At 37.8% G+C, this 22620-nt stretch overlaps 1 protein-coding gene across 22 annotated transcripts in view; it reads right to left on the bottom strand.

Moving 5' to 3' along the window:
• Positions 1–22620, bottom strand: part of ADGRL3 (adhesion G protein-coupled receptor L3) — an 859466-nt gene that overhangs the window by 164261 nt on the left and 672585 nt on the right. For 14 of the 22 annotated variants that reach the window (XM_060299415.1, XM_060299418.1, XM_060299419.1 and 11 more), the window contains 2 exons: positions 9342–9644; positions 7142–7245 (listed from right to left, as the gene is read on the bottom strand). In XM_060299415.1, the coding sequence (XP_060155398.1) occupies positions 7142–7245; positions 9342–9644 (407 nt within the window). The remainder of the gene's footprint in view (positions 1–7141; positions 7246–9341; positions 9645–22620) is intronic. The other 8 variants (XM_060299417.1, XM_060299420.1, XM_060299427.1 and 5 more) reach the window with 1 other exon arrangement.

Raw genomic sequence — 22620 nt, 5'->3', positions numbered from 1 at the left:
GAAAAAGGCTGAGATCTACTAGATAATAGGCTTTCTTTCATACATTATCTTCAAAACTAAAGATGCAAGTACTGACTTTCATTACAGCTATCAGGGAACATTATAAAAAACAAAATTACTTATCAAACAGAAAAAAATAGGTATTTTCACATTGTAATTCAATTTCTTTTCTTTTTCTGTGTAGTTGTACAAACATAGTCTTCAATTATTAATTATTATAACATTGGGGTAGGACATGATAAGATGAAAAAGGAGGCCTATGTAACTCCCTAATATAAAAATTTAAACTTTTTCTTTATGAACAGTAATGAAAAAGTTGAAAATGTAAATGACTAATAAGTCAAAATATTACTGCTCTCAACATAAAAGATAATGATGCTGCCGATATATGTGTCAAAGCAGATAGTGTAGTGTTGTAAAACCATGAGTCAAATATGAAAATCTCTATGGATTATCTTAAAAATAGTAACTACATTTTAGCACTCAAGTGTTTATTTATGAAGAATAAATCTAATTAACCCCACAAAAGAACTCTGGAACTCAATGTTCACCAACAAGGAAGTTGTAAGAAAAAAACTAAAGTACAAATAAGTTATAAAAATGTTTATAATAAAAATGTGATAAGCATGTTTTTAAAGTAAAATAAAAACTAATATAACCAGTTATTCATTATGGTCCTCTCTTCCTCTTAAAATTGAAGAAATCATAGTAAAATTCTTTCATTCATTCGACAATCATTTGGACACTGGTTATTTCTTAAAGAAATAAAGACAAATGTTATATGTGGCTCTTGCGCTCAGGAATCTCACGTTCTACTAGTTGGTATTGCGGGGGAGGGTGCATAAAGGCAGATAATACTAATTCAACAATGCAATCATAATAACAGAATGTATATGAGGTGTTATTGGACTATAGTACAGGGGTAATAAACACCTGGAAATTAGGTGGGAAAGCAACAGAAAGTAACAATAAGTTGAAAGTTAAAAGATAAGTTGAGGGTGACTTGGTAAGATAAAATTCTGGTGGGGACTGGCGGGGAGAGACAGCCAAGAGGATGCTATATAAAAAGCGAAGTCTAAATAATCATGGTTTGGGAAGACAGGGCACTAAAGGCAGAACAGAAAGAAAAAGCACATTTTTCTATCTTCAGAATTCAATTTGGTACCTACATAGCACAAATTGTGTGTCTGTACGTATTAAATATATATATCTAGTTTTTAAAAAATAGAATATCTCTACCTCTACTTATAATTTCAACAATTGTTCCTTCAGTCTAAATGTTCATTTGTTATTTAACCAAAATTTGAATTTCTAATAGTATTATGCTAAAGTCTGGGGATAAAATGGTTCCCAATAACAGGACCTTACGTACTAGAAAGCGAAGGGCTATTAATAAATTAACTGCACAAGAATTTGATTTCAGTTTTTTTTGAGGGCAATACAGAATCCCAGTGCGGTAGAGTAGTTTAAAGGCATTTTAACCTGGTATATGAAGTTAGGGAAAAATTTAGGAAATACTTCTCTGAGAAAGAATGTGTAATCTGAGATGAAATAGAAAAGAGGGAATTAGGTTGGGATGAGGGCTGGAGTTTCCGGGCCCAGACAGCAGCTTTTAGGAGAGGGGGCGGGGGGGGGGGCAGGGAGTCTTAAGTGTGCTGCACAAAGGGCACTTGTGACTGGGGTTTAGGCAGCTGGAGAGGTAAGCAAGGAGCAGATTGAGTAGTCTCACTTTGGAAGTCATGACGACGATTTTGGAAAATTGTGTTAAGAGTGATGTGAATGGGGCTTCCCTGGTGGTGCAGTGGTTGAGAGTCCGCCTGCTGATGCAGGGGACATGGGTTTGTGCCCCGGTCCGGGAAGATCCCACATGCCGCGGAGCGGCTGGGTGCGTGAGCCATGGCCGCTGAGCCTGCGTGTCCGGAGCCTGTGCTCCGCAACGGGAGAGGCCACAACAGTGAGAGACCCGCGTACCGCAAAAAAAAAAAAAAAAAAGTGATGTGAATGTACTGAAGAGTCTAAATAGGAGTGGTCTAATCACTCGTATATTTGAAATCAAACTCAGTAGAATGGATTTAGAGGGTTCGGGAGTCAATGAAAGGAGGCCTGCTGTGAGGTCTACTGCCACAGCAGTAGAAGAAGCTGTTGTGGATTAAGGGTAGTAGCAGTGGAGAAAAGTGACAACTGGCCTGATGTGGGAGAGATTTACAAGTACTCTGACAGGCCTATTATCTGATTGGACGTGTGAGGGGAAGGAAAGGGAGGCACCAAGAGTCATCTCCAATTTTCTCGTTGTTAATGGCAGTGGTGGCATCAACTGGACTCTCTCATAGTCACTGTGACCTCAAGGTTCAAGCTCAGTTCAAAGGTTGCCTTCTCAGACCAGGCCTTCACTAACCATATTCTTTCCACGGGCATCCAGAAGCTACTCTTCTTTCTGATTGTCCTATTTATTTCTCTCACCACTGTTATTATTATCTTATTTCCATACAAAAATATACACATATCTTGAATCTGCCTCAAGTCTTCTGTGCAAAGAGGCAGGATTGAAATAGTTATTTCATATATTCTAGCTTAAAGACATCATTACAATGTCTATCTCTAACATTTCTTTTATTCTGCTTAAGTTATTTCTCAGAAGTAAGTACATGCACACTGAGAAATCTTATGAGTTTTGTGAGGATTAGTAAATTAATGCCTGTATTGAAATGGTGGGATTATACCTAGGGCTTCAATAGGGGAGGGGAAACCCTGCAGTTAAAGATAATAATTATGAGAGAGATGGATACTATTTGCATTTCAAATTTTGACACAAGGAAAAACAGTTTGCTTTGAAATAAGCTTTGACATTTTATGGGATTTATTATATCAAACATTAATCAGGTGTCAAAACAATTCATGATGAAGTTACTCATATTGTTTAAGTACAAAGCTACCATTTCTTTGAAAGATCTGCCTATTTTTTCTATAAATCTGAGTCAAGTAGGTATATAAACAATAAAATGCTTCTAGCTTACAAGTGAATGTAGGCTAAATGAGCCTGAAGATGTGGAAATTCCACTAACCTCTGATCAAATTAACAAGCAATTTACTTTCATTCCATAGTAGATCTACAGAGGCTAAAAGAATGGAGAAATTAAGATCTGGGTGACAGGATTCAACCAGTCTTCCAGAGCAAATCACCGGCTTATTTTATACTGTAAACAGAAACATCATTTCTAGATCTTCACATCCTTCTTTAGAAAATGCAGGAAGAATCTTACATTATCTCAAAAGCTGTCAGTAGTTTGTGTGCAAACAGACGAAAAGATATTTCAGTTTGCTAGAAATAAGAAGACTATTTCCCAGTAACAATTCAGGCATATCTTTTTCATATAATAGTTGGACCAGGTAATGAAGTAGGAAGCAGACCTTACTTTACATGTAAATAAATACAGAAAGTCTTCACAACTTTAATTTCACAGTTTCCAATTGAAAAAAAGACAGGAGGGATTATAAAGTGCAATGAATTCTTTAAAGGTATGCAAAATAGAAAGTATAAACTCCTTTTTGATAACATGAGTCCAAGCTAGAGGTCAAGCTGAAGCCAGAGACTATGATTTCAGCAAACAGTCATTAAGAAATGTGAGAAAACAGGATATTTTACCACATATGTTAGAGAAGGCAGAGCTCTAAACTAATTTGTTGGCTTCCGGTATGACCAGAAACATATTTTTAAAACATTAATTTGAAGACATATGTACCTAATCTCACTATCTATTTAATCTATCTTTGTATCCAATCATCTGTTTATCTTTGTACCTACCTTTCTGTCCACCCATTCATCCACCTACCCACCCACCTACCAATCTCTCTTTCCCTCTCTGCCCCTACACTCCACCACTGCACCTTTTTGTACAACTTTTGCTTTTCCCCTTCTATACAAATTATTAAATCTCATGATTATGAAAGTATTCTGGCCAGTTTGTAACAAATTTCTTCTGCCTTTAAAGGCTTAGATTTTCTCTAGTGAAATGTAATCTATTCTTTAATATCACTCAAAATTTAATCTATAATTTCACCAGTATGCAAGGGGCCTAAATTCATTTGTGAGTCAGAAACCATCAAAATTCTCTGCTTGCTTTCTCCCTCCTGGCCTGACTGTAGGGGAAAAAAACATTACTCATTTCTTAATGAAAATGAAAATTTAAGGTTTGCTTTTTCCAACTAAAGTAAGCATCCTGATCCACTTATTTGTGTATACTTGCTGTCTACAGTGGTGCCTGACATACAGTGTGTGAATAGTACCAATAACAAAATGAAAGATCCTCCCATGGGAAAGATGCAGTGACTGCGATCCAGGGTGGTCTTTTCTTTAAAGTCCTCAGGAATTCCCCACAGGCACTATAAAGCCATAAGAGATGGGCCTCATGTTCCAAGGTACGTTCACCCACAAACTTGCAGAGGGAAAACTGAATACACTGTTTAAATGAGAGAATCACCCCTTCTTTTCTTTTTTCATCTATGCTTTTATTGCGGGTAACAAGTGTTACTCTATGTTGAAAGTCTGAACCACAATGAGCAGAGGAGGGAAGGAACAAATCATTCCGGATACCTATTTCACTTTTACTTTTTCACACTGGCATTAACAAACAAATTAAAGAAAAGAAGGGAGGTCAGAACAGAGGAAGGAGGATGGAACAAGGGAAAGGGAGGAGGGGTGAGAGAAGGGAAGCAAAAACTGTGAACTCTGCTGGTTACTTTCCATTTGCTAATTCAAGGAAGGCCTCTTTCCATCCTCCTCCATCCTTCTCTCTGCCCTAGGAAGTGGACTTACATGATGTTAGTAAGAGCACCCCTCTTCTCTGGCTTTTGTTTGGGTTTGGCCAGTGGTGAGGCTGGGCAGGTGAGGAGGCTGGAAGAGGTGAGTGGGTGAGATCAGAGTATTTATTCCCCTAGATCTTTTCTGAAGAGTTGCCTGAGGCTAGGTTGTGTCTCTTGTCTGTATAGGTCATCTTTCCTCTCAAGGATACCCTGTTACCAGTTTTCCGTCATTCCATTGATCTGGCAACAGAGGCCTGGGGTTGGGAACAGCTCCATCCCTGTTACTAGCTCTGGGTTCCTCTCAAGCCCTTGCAGTTCACCTCTGCTCCCACAAATGCCACTGTAAACAAACCCTCTTCAAAGGTTCCATCTGTTTGTTTTTGGGACTCAGGTCCTGAGGGAGTAAATGAGCAAAGGGATGAATTCTGTGGAAGATGCTTTGGGGAGGAGGGAGAGAAAATAGGGACAAATAACTCTGTGGACAGTGCATACAAATTCTCTCTCAGAAGCTTACGATGTGAATAGTTAAAAGTGTTAGAGTTTTGTGGTAACCTGTTCAACTATCATTTATGTTTAATGAATAGCATAAATACTTGGAGGTATAAGTACAAGACTGGATAAAAGTGAAGAGAGACTAGGTAAGTGGGTGTGGGATATAAAGGCCATCATGATCTATTCACAGTGTAGCCAGTGTTGTGGCTAAATGTGACATGTTGATAAAGGTAGACCCAGCTAAACACCAGCTCCAGCACTGACCTGGCAATAGTTACATAAGCCAATTCACAGGGCTCAAACACCTCCTGTTATACTTTTGACAATTCTATAAATTTATAAGTAATCAAGCTAAGGTATTATTATAAATTCCAACTCTCTAAATTGAATAATCTTAATATAATTATAATACAACATAATTTTACAGGTGCTACAGGATTACACAGAAATGCTCCAAAAGAACGGAACATACTTGCTATAAAAAAAAAACATTCCATCCCTAAATCAAATGGGCAAGAGCTGTCTGCTCTTTGCAAGGAATTGTGCCTTTTGTCACAAGATTAGCAGGTCTGCAGAGGAAAGAAAAGAATTAAGCATCATTATCAGTTAAAGTCACCAGTAATTTCTGCAATGAAATAGGCCAACCATATTCAGGAATTATCATGAAAATACTCACTTTCTAGGTGAATTATTACTGAATTAATATTAACCCCCGGGCTTAGTATGTAGGGAATATCTTTTAAAAGTCGCTAATGTAAGGAGAATGCTACTGATCTTTTAATCTGATCACATCCAGGAAGAGTTACTTGCCCTGGGGTCTGAGCTACATTGTAATAAAATCAAAGGACATAAGAACTGTGGCAGGAACAGTACTGAAATTGGAGAAGCATCATTATGAATAGCAACAAGTATGGAGATGCACATGTAAGAGGGTAACTGGAGTCAATATAACCACTGTTCTTCCATGATTTAGGGTAAACAGATGGTTATGGCTCATCTGCTAAAGAATCTACTGGGTAGATATTTATGGATTATTGAACAGTATATTATTGAGGATAAGCCTGGTTAAAAACAAATAGAGAAAAGAGCAAATGGCACAGAGAGGCTTTTAGTAAGGCCATCATTTGTAATACTTCTCAGGAAAAATCTCTTTCAGAAATTCCTCAGCATAGCTAATGTAACATAGAAGGACTCTCCATTTTAAGAGTGCATAAATCCGCACAAATTGCTATAATAAGGATTCATCCCATAGCCCTTTTGGCATAAATGCACATCTGGCCTCTGTTTGCAATGAAATCAATTCAAAGCCCCACAGTGCATTAATAATAAAAATGTTCAACATATTGCAACCAAATAAGCCCTGCAAATTTGAGTCTGCAAGATTCTGTCACACGTGTGTATACTTTTAACACTGATAAATGATTAGGTTACAGAACATTTATCAAATGGATTAAGATTCCAAAGGTAGACTTTTCTTTTGTAATTATTATTTCCACAGGAAAATCCATATGTATATATGCTAGAAGCTTCTGCTTGCTTGATTTATAATACCTCTTGGACTTTTATATCTGTAGTTCACAATACCATAAAAATTTTATTAATAATAAAATTATCATAAGCAATACTGCCTGGCTTAGAGGAAGTACATGGATTTCCCCTTTAAGAACAACAAAATTCTAGAATTAGCTCATAGCATAATAGGCTTGTCATTAAATCTTAAATTAAAATAAAATGGAGAATTTTTTCCACATTAATTTAAAAATTATTGACTATTTTGTTTTCAGCAGTTATAATCAACAACAGAGGATCTAGATCTGGCAAAGCCTTCCTTGTCAGTGACACGATTTACCTTCTGTGTTATATGGCTGACCCAAGGAGAAGAACAGTTGCTAAGGTCTGGTCCTTGGGGATCCCAGATTCCATCAGGAGCCAGGCATAGGTAAGTTGATACTCCTAAAATAATGAGAGAAATAGGTCTGTTTCAAATGTTCAAACCATCTTTCTTATAATGACTTTATATCCCTAATATGTTCAAATATGAGTAAAGGTAAGACTATTATCATTAAACTGAGGTAATGTCTATTAAAACACCATGTACAGTGCCTAGCAAGCAACTAGCATTACAGAAACATAATACAACAAACCCTCAATGTTTTTAAAGCATTTGCTGACAACTATACCAGGTACAGGGAATAACTTCATGAATTAGATGAATGTGGTACCTGACTCCATGGGGCTTACTGCTTGAGTTTTCAGAGGCAAGGTAGCGGTTGAGTCTTAAAGGAATCAGTTTGCAGGTTTTTCAGGAAAACAAGGTGGGTAAGGGCATTCCAGGCAAAGGAAAAATATGCTGTCTTTGGGAATCATCAAGTGTTTTGAATTGAGGTCTACTGGGTAAGGGAGTTGTATTTAATGGAGTTGGAACGGCTGGCAGAGCCAGATCATAAACGCCCTTGTCTGTCATCTGTAGGTGATGGAAAATCAATGAAGACCATTACGGAGAGGAGACAAATGGGCTGATTTAGGCTGTAGAAAGATAACTGTGGCAGGAGCATGGAGGATGAATTTCAGGGAGTGATATGGAAGTTGTGAGGAAGCTATTGCAATAATTCAGGTGAGAAAAGACTATGTGGGCCTTGAACAGGGGGCACAGCAGAGGGGACAGAGAAAGGGTAAAAAGAAGACCGCAGAGTAAGCACAGTCACCTGGGACGGAGGGCTTCAGAAGGTTTCCTGTAAATCCCTTTCTCAATTTTCACAGAACAAGAACAACATATTTCTGTAGTGCTTTGCAGTCTGCAAACTGCTTTCAAATAAAGTATTTCACTAACCTCTACAACAAACATCTGAAGAAAGGGGGGCTGTTGTTATTTCTCTTTTAGAGATAAAGGAACTGAGGTCCAAAACTAAGGGGACAACGCTAAGAGATAAGTTCAAAATGTTTTCTGATTCCAGTACCACAGAAAACTCTGGAACTAAGTATTGTGCCCCTTCATAAAGGGAAGGAAGATCTCAGAATATTTTTAAACACTTTGATGAAAACAAATTAAATGTGCACTTTTATATATCTTCTTATCTTCCCACCACTTCATATACCATGGAATTCAGACGGACATTTCCACATTGAAACTTTGTTAAGACAAACCTATTGAAGTAACCAAATCAATAACACCCAAAATCACAGCCCCCAACAATGCTAGTCTAGTGACGTCTATTATGCATTTGTTTTATTTACACATTTTATGCAATAATGCAAATTTTATGCAGGGTGTCAAGTATTAGTTTTATGAAGATCAATATCTGTAACAATAAGAAATCAAACTATTTCTGGCTTAAAATGGTAACTAATAATATGGTTACCATTGGTCATATTATAAATCACATCAGTGAAAAGAAAAAGGTGGGGGGGCAGAGAGCTATCTAGTTCTTGACTACCTCCTAGAGAAAACAATGCAGGATTGATCTCTCTAGTGGATGCTGTGTAAGAGGAGGTTGGCTCCTGCCAGCATCATCCCTGACTATGTATGTCAAGAGGCTCCAACTATTAAAGGACAGCTATGATAACTGGTAATAAAGGATAGTCAAATCTTCTCTTTTGTTAAATGTTAGGTAGCTTCAATGATCATCTAATACAGAAGTCCTTGATCTAGTTTTCTGCAATAAACATTTGACAGTTGGTGACAAGCATGAGAACTAGCTCCCACCAATCCAGTGATTCACTCTGGGCTGTTGCATAGGTGAGCTGGCCCTTTGGAGTAGCTGGGACATCCATAGCTTAATTGTAACTTGACCTCACAGCATGGGTGAAAACTATTGATCTCACAGGTATTCCCACCAAATTCTCACCTGTGACTTCTTCAGGTTGCATTCTCAAACTCTGAAAATACTTGGCTATAAATTGTAATTTAGCTGAGTCCAGAATTTAATCAAATGTTAAGTAACAAAACTATGTTGTGACCAAAAAAAACAAAAAAACAAAAAAACAAAAAACTAGGAAAGCAAGCCAAAGTAACAATACACTTTTAGCTCAGCTTTGTAGGACAGACTTACCTATAGTTCCTGCAGGGCACGGCTGCTTTGCCATCTGTCCTTGACGGGTCTTAAACCACATGATTTCTCGAGCTTCCACAGCCTCACAGCTTTCTTCCAGAGCTGGAATTTGGGACGATCCTGACAGAAGGTGTGTGGTAATGTCGTCAAGTACCTCAGCTGCTGGAGATGGGGTGCTGGTATTCCGGTTTCTTCTTCCTGACACCGATGGGGTGGTACTCCTGCCTGGGTTCCAAGTTGTAGTACGAAGGGTGGTACTGGTGGTGGTGCTTCCCGTGCCAAGAGGTCCTGCGGTAGAGATATCTGAAATAAAATTCAGAAGAAAACGCCTACATTGCTTGTTCACAGTAGGACCTAAAAATGTCCTAAGACTTCAGAAGTCATTTTTGTTTGACAATTCAACGAGCCTTAAACATGGGAAAAATAAGCCAATATCAAAATATCAGAATGCTACTTGAATATCAAGACAGTCATTTGACTAATGCTAAATGTAGGCTCGTTTCTAGTTTTTCTCAACTTCAATTACAGAAAACAAAGTTACAGCACAATTCAACTCTTCAGTAAGCTTTAAGAAGCTTCAGGCCTTTTGGACAATTAGGGGATTAAAACATTTAAAGCCCTCTCCTTAGAATCTTCAAATTCGGTATAGGAAGGGAGAGAGCTATATACAATATTTTTTCCACATTAACTATAACATGAATTTCTAAAGATGTAGCAAAAAAAAAATCAGAAATTAAAGTGCTCACAAGCTAAAAGGTAAAGAGCAATTCTGAGTATAATATCCTTAACACGAATTCGAGTAGCGTGATTTACTCTGATGCTCTTAAAACAGACCCATTGTATCCAAACTTTCAAACTTCACATTAGTAACTTCCAATTAGTGTTCATAAATTATTTTCTAACTAGATTTTTAAAGTGGCATTTTCCAAGTTCCAGATAAAAGTGGTTAGGTTCATTGATCAGATATTAACAGGTTATTAAATCTATAATGTATACAAAGGAATGTCTTAATGATACTATAGAAATAATCACTGCAGAGAATTATCTTTCTGGTAAAATATATTCAGATTCCCATCATAGGAATGCAAGTGTGTACCAGGCCTCCACATACATACACTGCTTTCCTAACTGTAAGATTAGAAACTAGTCTTAACCTCACTTACTGGCAATAAACAGTGGGGGAACTGGCTCTGGTCAGATTCAAAGTAGCACAAGTTTAAGAAACTGAAGGGAGAACTGTGCTGAGCCTCCTGTTGTTTGCCATTCATGGTCTGCTTTACCATGTCATCAGTTAGACTTTGCTGCCCCAGAAGAGACGGCAAATCCATCACAGTGTATTTGGTGCATAAAATAGAATAGAGATGGCAGGGGGAGGGTCTATGAATTTTTCAAACACTTATTTATTTATTTTTTTAACATCTTTATTGGAGTATAATTGCTTTACAATGGTGTGTTAGTTTCTGCTGTATAACAAAGTGAATGAGTTATACGTATACATATATCCCCATATCTCCTCCCTCTTGCATCTCCCTCCCACCCTCCCTAACCCACCCCCGTAGGTGGTCACAAAGCACCCAGCTGATCTCCCTGTGCTATGTGGCTGCTTCCCACTACCTATCTATTTTACATTTGGTAGTGTATATATGTCCATGCCACTCTCTCACTTCGTCCCAGCTTACCCTTCCCATGTCCTCAAGTCCATTCTCTATGTCTGTGTCTTTATTCCTGTCCTGCCTGTACGTTATTCAAAACCATTTTAAACACTTATTTAATCATTGAAATTGTAGCATTTCTGAAATGATACTATTTGCTATTTTGTCTTCTTGCTTGTTCTTTTGTTTCCTCTCCCCTTCTTCCTCCATTTTCTCTCACGTTCCCTCTCCACGTGAATGGTAATGTTCATAACTACATTTACTCAAAGTTCATACAAGAAACCACAGTATCCTTCTTTCCCCTTCTTTTTTCTGTATACACCATATCACCCAAATTGCCAAGTCTGGCAGATTCCGTCTCATTTAAAAAATTTCTTGGAGACCTTCAACATGGCGGAGGAGTAAGTTGTGGAGATCACCTTCCTCCCCACAAATACATCAGAAATACATCTACATGTGGAACAACTCCTACAGAACACCTACTGAATGCTGGCAGAAGTCCTCAGACCTCCCAAAAGGCAAGAAACTCCCCACGTACCTGGGTAGGGCAAAAGAAAAAAGAATAAACAGAGACAAAAGAATAGAGACGGGACCTGCACCAGTGGGAGGGAGCTGTGAAGGAGGAAAGGTTTCCACACACTAGGAAGCCCGTTCACTGGCAGAGAGAGGGGTTGGCAGGTGGTGGGGAAATGCTGGAGCCACAAAGGAGTGTGCAGCCACAGGGGTGCAGAGGGCAAAGTGGAGAGATTCCTGTACAGAGGATAGGTGCCAACCAGCACTCACCAGCCTGGGAGGCTTGTCTGCTTACCCGCCGGAGCGGTTGGGGCTGGGAGCTGAGGCTTGGGCTTTGGTCACAGTGCAGGGAGAGGACTGGGGTTGGCTGCGTGAACACAGTCTGAAGGGGGCTAGTGCGCCACAGCTAGCTGGGAGGGAATCAGGAAAAAGTCTGGAACTGCCTAAGAGGCAAGAGACCATTGTTTTGGGGTGCGCGAAAAGAGGGGATTCAGAGCACTGCAAAAATGAGCTCCAGAGACAGGCGCGAGCTGCAGCTGTCAGCGCGGACCCCAGAGACGGGCATGAAAGGCTAAGGCTGTTGCTGCAGCCACCAACAAGCCTGTGTGCAGTCACAGGTCACTATCCACACCTCTCCTTCTGGGAGCCTGTGCAGCCTGCCACTGTCAGGGTCCCGTGATCCAGGGTCCCATGATCCAGGGACAACTTCCCTGGGAGGACACACGGTACGCCACAGGCTGTCGCAATATCACGCCAGCCTCTGTCGCTGCAGGCTCACCCCCCATTCCGTACCCCTCCCTCCCCCTGGCCTGAGGGAGCCAAAGCCACCTAATCAGCTGCTCCTTTAACACCATCCTGTCTGAGCGAAGAACAGATGCCCTCAGGTGACATACATGCAAAGTCAGGGCCAAATTCAAAGCTGAACCCCAGGAGCTGTGCGAACAAAGAAGAGAAAGGGATATTTCTCCCAGCAGCCTCAGGAGCAGCGGATTAAATCTCCACAATCCACTTGATGTACTCCGCATCACTGGAATAGCTGAATAGACAATGAATCATCCCAAAATTGAGGCAGTGGACTTTCGGAGCAAATGTAGACATGGGGTTTGCTTTCTGCATCTAATTTGTTTCAGGTCTTATGTTCATCTTAGTTTAGTATTTAGAGCTTATTATCATTGGTAGATTTGTTTATTGATTTGGCTGCTCTCTTGCTTTTATATATATATATATTTTTTTTTCTTTTTCTCTTTCTTGTGAGTGTGTATGTGTATGCTTCTTTGTGTGATTTTGTCTGTATAGCTTTGCTTTTAACATTTGTCCTAGGGTTCTGTCTGTCTATTTTTTTTTTTTTAGTATTGTTTTTAGCGTTTATTATCATTGGTGGATTTGTTTTCTGGTTTCATTGCTCTCTTCTTTCTTTCTTATTTTTTTTATTACACTAATTTTTTTATGTTTAATAATTTTTAAATTTTTTTAATTTTAATAACTTTCTTTTCTTTCTTTCTCTCTTTCTCTCTCTCTGCCTCTCTCTCTCTCTCTCACTCTCCCTCCCTTTTCTGCTCATCTTTGTGGCTGACAGGGTCTTCGTGCTCTGGCCAGGTGTCAGGCCTGTGCCTCTGAGGTGGGACAAAAAGAGATCTCCCGGCTACACATGATATCAAATAACAAAAGCTCTCCCAGAGATCTCCATCTTAACGCTAAGAGCTGTCTCCACTCAAGGACCAGCAAACTCCACTGCTGGACACCCTATGCCAAACAATTAGCAACACAGGAACACAACCTCACCCATTAGCAGAGAGGCTGCCTAAAATATAAAAAGGTCACAGACACCCCAAAACACACCACTGGACATGGTCCTGCCCACAAGAAAGACAAGATCCAGTCTCATCCAACAGAACACAGGCCCCAGTCCCCTCCACAAGGAAGCCTAGATAACCCACTGAACCAACCTTCGCCACTGGGGGCAGACACCAAAAACAATGGGAAACATGAACCTCCAGCCTGCAAAACGGAGACCCCAAACACAGTAAGTTAAGCAACACGAGAAGACAGAGAAATATGCAGCAGATGAGGGAGCAAGGTAAAAACCCACCAGAACAAACAAATGAAGAGGAAATAGGCAGTCTACCTGAAATAGAATTCAGACTAATGATAGTAAAGATGATCCAAAATCTTGGACATACAATGGAGAAAATATAAGAAAAATTTAACAAGGACCTAGAAGAACTAAAGAGCAAACAAACAATGAAGAAAAACACAATAAATGAAATTAAAAATTCTCTAGAGGGAATCAATAGCAGAATAACTGAGGCAGAAGAACAGATAAGTGACCTAGAAGATAAAATACTGGAAATAACAGCCACATAGCAGAATAAAGAAAAAAGAATGGAAAGAATTGAGGAAGTCTCAGAGACCTCTGGGACAACATTAAATGCACCAACATTCAAATTATAGGCGTTCCAGAAGAAGAAGGGAAAAAGAAAGGGATTGAGAAAATATTTAAGAGATTATAGTTGAAAACTTCCCTAATATGGGAAAGGAAATAGTCAATCAAGTCCAGGAAGTGCAGAGAGTCCCATATAGGATAAATCCAAGGAGAAACATGCCAAGACACATATTAATCAAACTATCAAATTTTAAATACAAAGAAAAAAACATTTAAAGCAGCAAGGGAAAAGCAACAAATAACACACAAGGGAATCCCCATAAGGTTAACAGCTGATCTTTCGGCAGAAACTCTACAAGCCAGAAGGGAGTGGCAGGATATATTTAAAGTGATGAAGGGAAAAAACTACAACCAAGATTACTGTACCCAGCAAAGATCTCATACAGATTTGATGGAGAAATTAAAACCTTTACAGACAAGCAAAAGCTAAGAGAATTCAGCACCACCAAACCAGCTTCACAACAAATACTAAACGACCTTCTCTATTCAGGAAACACAAGAGAAGGGAAAGACCTACAATAACAAACCCAAAACAATTAAGAAAATGGTAATAGGAAACATACATATAGATAATTACCTTAAATGTAAATGGATTAACTGTTCCAACCAAAAGACATAGACTAGCTGAATGGATACAAGAACAAGACCCATACATGTGCTGTCTACAAAAGACCCACTTCAGACCTAGGGACATATACTGACTGAAAGTGGGGATGGAAAAAGATATTCCATGCAAATGGAAATCAGAAGAAAGCTGGAGTAGCAATTCTCATATCAGACAAAATAGACTTTATGATAAAGACTACTAAAAGACACAAAGAAGGACACTATATAATAATCAATGGATCAATCCAAGAAGAAGATATAACAATTGTAAATATTTATGCACCCAACATAGGAGCACCTCAATACAGTAAGGCAAAGGCTAAAAGCCACAACAGCGGAAATCGACAGTAACACAATCATAGTAGGGGACTTTAACACCCCACTTTCAGCAATGGACAGATCATCCAAAATGAAAATAAATAAGAACACACAAGCTTTAAATGACACGTTAAACAAGATGGACTTTATTAATATTTAGAGGACATTACATCCAAAAGCAACAGAATACACTTTCTTCTCAAGGGCGCATGGAACATTCTCCAGGATAGATCATACCTTGGATCACAAAACAAGCCTTGGTAAATTTAAGAAAATTGAAATTGTATCACGTAACTTTTCCAACCACAATGCTATGAGACTAGATATCAATTACATGAAAAAATCTGTAAAAAATACAAGTCCATGGAGGCTAAACAGTATACTACTAAATAATGAAGAGATCACTGAAGAAATCAAAGAGGAAATCAAAAAATACCTAGAAACAAATGACAATGAAAACAAAATGACCAAAAACGTATGGGATGCAGCAAAAGCAGTTCTAAGAGGGAAGTTCATAGCAATACAATCCTACCTAAAGAAACAAGAAACATGTCAAATAAACAACCTAACCCTAAACTTAAAGCAATCAGAGAAAGAACAAAAAAACACCAAAGTTAGCAGAAAAAAAGAAATCATAAAGATCAGATCAGAAATAAAATAAAAAGAAATGAAGGAAACAATAGCAAACATCAATAAAAATAAAAGCTGGTTCTTTGAGAAGATAAACAAAATTGGTAAACCATTAGCCAGACTCATCAAGAAAAAGAGGGAGAAGACTCAAATCAATAGAAATAGAAATGAAAAAGGAGAAGTAACAACTGACACTGCAGAAATACAAAGGATCATGAGGGATTACTACAAGTGACTATATGTCAATAAAATAGACAACCTGGAGAAATGAGCACATTCTTAGAAAAGCACAACCTTCCAAGACTGAACCTGGAAGAAATAGAAAATATAAACAGGCCAATAACAAGCACTGAAATTGAAACTGTGATTAAAAATCTTCCAACAAACAAAAGCCAATAACCAAATGGCTTCACAGGTGAATTCTATCAAACATTTAGAGAAGAGCTAATATCTATCCTTCTCAAACTCTTCCAAAATAGAGCAGAGCAAGGAATGCTCCCAAACTCATTCTCTGCAGCCACCATCATCCTGATACCAAAACCAGACACAGATGCCACAAAGAAAGAAAACTACAGGCCAATAGCACTGATGAACATAGATGCAAAAATCCTCAACAAAATACTAGCAAACAGAATCCAACAGCATATTTAAAGAATCATACACCATGATCAAGTGGGGTTTTTCCCAGGAATGCAAGGATTCTTCAATATACGCAAATCAATCAATGTGATACACCATATTAACATATTGAAGGAGAAAAACCATATGATCATCTCAATCGGTGCAGGGAAAGCTTTTGACAAAATTCAACACCCATTTACGATAAAAACCCTGCAGAAAGTAGGCATAGAGAGAACTTACCTCAACATAATAAAGGCCATATATGACATACCCACAGCCAACATCATTCTCAATGGTAAAAAACTGAAACCATTTCCACTAAGATCAGGAACAAGACAAGGTTGTCCACTTTCACCACTATTATTCAACATAATTTTGGAAGTTTTAGCAACAGCAATCAGAGAAGAAAAAGAAATAAAAGGAATCCAAATTGAAAAAGAAGAAAAGCTGTCACTGTTTGCAGATGACATGATACTATACATAGAGAATATTAAAGATGCTAATAGAAAACTATCAGAGCTAATCAATGAATTTGGTAAAGCAGCAGGATACAAAATTAATGCACAGAAATCTTGTACACTCCTATACACTAATGATGAAAAATCTGAAAGAGAAATTAAGGAAACACTCTCATTTACCATTGTAATAAAAAGAATAAAATACCTAGCAATAAACTTACCTAAGGAGATAATAGACCTGTATGCAGAAATCTATAAGACACTGATGAAAGAAATTAAAGATGATACAAATAGATGGAGAGATATACCATGTTCTTCGATTGGAAGAATCAACATTGTGAAAATGACTATACTACCCAAAGCAATCTACAGATTCAATGCAATTCCTATCAAACTACCACGGGCATTTTCACAGAAGTAGAACAAAAAAATTTCACAGTTTGTATGGAAACACAAAAGAGCCCAAATAGCCAAAGCAATCTTGAGAAAGAAAAACGGAGCTGGAGGAATTAGGCTCCCTGACTTCAGACTATACTACAAAGCTACAGTAATCAAGACAGTATGGTACTGGCACAAAAACAGAAATACAAATCAATGAAACAGGATAGAAAGCCCAGAGATAAACCCACACACCTATGGTCACCTAATTTTTGATAAAGGAGGCAAGGATACACAAGGGAGAAAAGACAACCTCTTCAATCAATGTTGTTGGGAAAACTGGACAGCTACATGTAAAAGAATGAAATTAGAACACTCCCAAAAACCATGCACAAAAATAAACTCAAAATGGATTAAAGACCTAAATGTAAGTCCAGACACTATAAAACTCTTAGAGGAAAATATAGGAAGAACACTCTATGACATAAATCACACCAGGATCCTTTTTGACCCACCTCCTAGAGTAATGGAAATAAAACCAAAAATAAACAAATGGGACCTAATGAAACTTAAAAGCTTATGCACAGCAAAGGAAAACAAAAACAAGATGAAAAGACAACCGTCAGAATGGGAGAAAAGATTTTCAAATGAAGCAACTGACAAAGGATTAATCTCTAAAATTTACAAGCAGCTCACGGAGCTCAATATTAAAAAAACAAACAACCCAATCCAAAAATGGGCAGAAGACCTAAAAAGACATTTCTCCAAAGAAGATATACAGATTGCCAACAAACACATGAAAGGATGATCAACATTACTAATCATTAGAGAAATGCAAATCAGAACTACAATGAGGTATCTCCTCACACAAGTCATAATGGCCATCATCTAAAAATCTACAAACAATAAATGTTGGAGAGGGTGTGGAGAAAAGGGAACCCTCTTGTACTGTTGGTGGGAATGTAAATTGATACAGCCACTATGGAGAACAGTATGAAGGTTACTTAAAAAACAAAAAATAGAGCTACCATGTGACCCAGCAATCCCACTACTGAGCATATACCCTGAGAAATCCATAATTCAAAAATATACCTGTAGCACAATGTTCATTGCAGCACTACTTACAATCGCCAAGATATGGAAGCATCCTAAGTGTCCATCAACAGATGAATGGATAAAGAAGATGTGGCACATATATACAGTGGAATATTACTTAGCCATAAAAAGAAAGGAAATTCAGTTAATTGTAGTGAGTTGAATGGACCTAGAGACTGTCATACAGAGTGAAGTATGTCAGAAAGAGAAAAACAAATACCATGTATAATGGAATCTAAAAAAAAAAAAAGGTTCCAAAGAATCTAGGGGCAGGACAGGTATAAAGACTCAGCTGTAGAGAGTGGACTTGAGGACATGGGGAGAGGGAAGGGTAAGCTGGGACGAAGTGAGAGAGTGGCATGCACATATATACACTACCAAATGTAAAACAGATTGCTAGTGTGCAGCAGCTGCATAGCACAGAGAGATCAGCTTGGTGCTTTGTGACCACCTAGAGGGATGGGATAGGGAGGGTGGGAGGGAGATGCAAGAGGGAGGAGATATGGTAATATATGTATATGTATAGCTGATTCACTTTGTTATAAAGCAGCAACTAACACACCATTGTAAAGCAATTATACTCCAATAAAGATGTTAAAAAAAATATTTCTCTTTCTTCCCAATCACCATTATCTATGTTCAACCTGCCATCATCTATGAATGAAAACAGCAGCCTTTTAACATTTTTCCTAATAAAAGCAACACCAGAGCAAAATGCCAATACTGGTATTTCAATACCTACTTTTGCAAAATAGAAATTCAAGATTTAGTAAACAAAATTTTTGACACTAAGCATTTAACACAATTCAAATATAATATTTAGCAGCACATTTTTAAACAAGTGTAATTGAATTCTTAACATTATAAACAGTAAAAATTATTATAATATATATTGTTTACATATAAAATTATCAGAATTTCCAAAAAGAAAACATAAAAGTAAGAAAATTTAATAAGTTGAAAATCAAATATTATTTATTAATGTTAATGTTAAAAGTAAATAATAATATAATTGTATTAATATTTAGCATTGGCTTTTAAAAAATATGTGTCAATTGTGTCATTGCTGGGAATATAAGCACATTTTTTGTGCAAATTTTTCCAGGTGATGGAAAAATTATTTTTGACTTCATACTACTTGATGGAGTAGTAAGGCAATAGTTAAAAGCTAACTTCAAGTTATTTTCTCTGACTCCAATTTCAGTAATGCCATCTCTCATTTGTACTTTTGAAGGGATGATTTTTTTTTTTTTTTTTTTTGCGGTATGCGGGCCTCTCACCACTGTGGCCTCTCCCGATGCGGAGCACAGGCTCCGGACGCGCAGGCTCAGCGGCCATGGCTCACGGGCCCAGCCACTCCGCGGCATGTGGGTTCTTCCTGGACCGGGGCACGAACCCGTGTCCCCTGCATCGGCAGGCGGACTGTCAACCACTGCGCCACCAGGGAAGCCCAAGATATATTTTTTTAAAGTTCAATTTGTTATGAAATACATTTCAAAGACTTTATTTAGTTTAATACAGAAACACTACTGTTAAGGATCAGTATAGATCTCTTTTCCTTGGAACTGTGTCGCAGAGAGATATCTACAAGCATGGTTGTACCTTTCTGTTTGACTTTATGCAGAATAAAAGTCCATTGTAAAAGCTGTCCCTGATTCCCCATCCCTTCCCTACCATTTACGGCCATGTACGACTCCCAAGATCTCTGCTCAATGCCAGCTTTTGGCAGAATAAGTACTACTAGTGCCATACATGTTGTCACCAGTGCCCAGGAAAGAACAGGCCTTACTTCTAGATACTGTGAAAAAAGATCTAGATTCATGAAAGAGTTCTAGCAACACACTTTGGTGAAGTTCCAGCCTATATCATATGCTATAAGGAGTTTGTCCTTCTCCATCTTCCAGCAAGGTGAAGGTGATATGACACTTTTCCAGTGTACACTGTTACTGAATTTTACCTGATGACATAGCCAGCTTAATAAAACTATGTGTTTTTAGTGCCTCATATGCTTGAGGTTGTGTATCAGGGAAGGTTACTATGTAAAAGAAAATAAGTTTGAGTGACTGTTCATATAAAACACTTTATCAAAATTGTGCAGTTTTCCTTATTATTTTGTCATTGTCATTGTGCTTATTTTGCTTATACAGATTAGTATTTGGTTATCAGAAATGTAACCAAAAAAGTCCTTCATATTAACATTTTCCCCTCATAATTAACATTTATTTCCAAAATAAATTTTTAATTCTCTTGCCCTCTGAAATTCATTGTCCATGGGTTATTTCACTCTTATGATTTGATTTATTTTGCTTAATTTTTTTCTTCAACCTGCCTGCAAAAGAATAAATATTATTTTAATTGTTACTACAGATTATACTCTGTGGAGTACACTATGGAAAACTGAAAATAAACGACATTTGTATAGTGCTTTACATTTTGTAATGCTTTCCCTTATCTCTACTATCTCATTGAATTCTTTTTTTTTTTTTGCGGTATGCGGGCCTCTCACTGTTGTGGCCTCTCCCGTTGCGGAGCACAGGCTCCAAACGCGCAGGCTCAGCGGCCATGGCTCATGGACCCAGCCGCTCCGTGGCATGTGGGATCTTCCCAGACCAGGGCACAAACCCGTGTCCCCTGCATCGGCAGGCGGACTCTCAACCACTGTGCCACCAGGGAAGCCCTCTCATTGAATTCTTATTTTAAAATGTGCAGAGTAATTATAGCTATGAATTCCTAATTTTACAAATGAGAAAACATAGGCTCAACTGGTAAGTGAATCATAATCATGCAAGTAGTAAGTGTCCTCTAATTCCATATTCCATATTTTTCATAATATGCTTTTAAAAGTGGCAGCCTGAATTATTTCATGCCTTCTACAAGTCTTCCAAAATGCTTTAAGAAGAGACTGAAGGAACTAAAATGATTCTAATAAAACATTACTATTTTTGATCACAAAACACATTTATTATTTGGGATTGACACTGTTAATGGACTTAGTTGTTTTCCCCCAAAACTCATATGTTGAAGCCCTATTCCACATATGACTATATTTGGAGATAGGGCCTTTAAAGAGGTAATTAAGATTCAATGAATTCATAAGGGTGGCGTCCTAATACAATAGAATTGCTATCCATATGAGAAGAGAGATACCAGGGATACAGGGGTACAGATTAAAGGCCATGTGAGGATATAGTGAGAAGGTGACCATCTTAAGTCAAGGAGAGAAGCCTCAGGAGAAACCAATCCTGCTAGCACCTTGAGCTTGAACTTGAGATGAACTTTCAGCCATCAGAACTGTGAGAAAATGAATTTCTGTTGGCTTAAGCCACCTAGTCTGTGGTATTTTGTTGTTGCAGCCCTAGCAGACTAATACAGGCATCTTCTGAAAAATGTAATACTTAAAAGAGAATATAAACAATGGAATCAAAAATAGGATAAACTTCACAATAGAAGAAATGTTTTCTTTCTACTCATGAAATACATGGACCTTCTTCTTGATTCTCCATTTTTTCCTTTCCTCTTTAAAATATGTACCTCCCCTCATGGTTTTCCCTTTACAAGCCTTTCTTTTGGGCTAACTTCATCCCAACATAAAGTATTTTGGTTGACTACAGAAACATTTCCTTCTCCCCACCTTCCAAGCATTTAATCCAAGGTCAATTATTGAAGAAATCCTCCCAAGGGCCTGATAAAGGAAATATGAAAACCAAAACCATAACAATGCTGCAAGTGGCTTTTGGTTGCTTGTGCAGTGCTCTGGGCAGAAGAAAGAAATTCTGCCCGACCTCTATGAATGTCAGCTGGTGGCAGAAGATTTGATTACACGTAGTTTTTAAAAAGAAACATTAACATTATCAGTCATGAAATCATGAAATTTTCCAATTCTTTTCAGAATCCATCTATAATATTTGGCTCCATGGCCCCTTGAAATAGTGAAATTCCACATACTATCAGCCATGTGGGGGTGAAGTTATTTTTGTAACTTGATCCATTTATATTTTCTTATTCTCTCATAGAATATATTCTTACTGTAAATAAAGAAAATTATCTGTTCTAATAAACATGAAGTTGTAATGGCCTTATCATGTAAGATATTAAGGTAAAATAAAGGATTTGGGGGGCATCTTATTAGAATTATCTGCTACATATTTAGCCCTTACCATGCCAGGAACTGTGCTATATGTATTATAAGAAATACTAATTTAATATTCCTGATAACCTTAGGGTAGTTATACTGATCTTCATTTTGGAGATGAAAGAAGTCAAATTAGGCAATTCTCCCAAGCTTATATAGCTGGAAAGTGATAGAACCAGGATTCTAATCCAAGTCTATCAAAATCTCTCCCTTTCTATTAGGATTATCCTATTGTTAAAAATTTAGACAAAATTTAATGACAGGAACATATATGTAAAAACTCAATAAATTTGGAAATTAATATGTCCCCAATACTGCTCACATATGCTTTCTTGGTATTGCTATGGCCTGGACCTATTGGGTAGTTTTGAGTACTTGTTACGCATCTGGCACTATTCTAAGCACTTCACAGGAACTCGCCCATTTAATTCTG

The sequence above is a fragment of the Globicephala melas genome, chromosome 5 (assembly GCF_963455315.2).
Source record: "Globicephala melas chromosome 5, mGloMel1.2, whole genome shotgun sequence".
Lineage (NCBI taxonomy): Eukaryota > Metazoa > Chordata > Mammalia > Artiodactyla > Delphinidae > Globicephala > Globicephala melas.
This window is presented reverse-complemented; position numbering and strand designations above follow the sequence as displayed.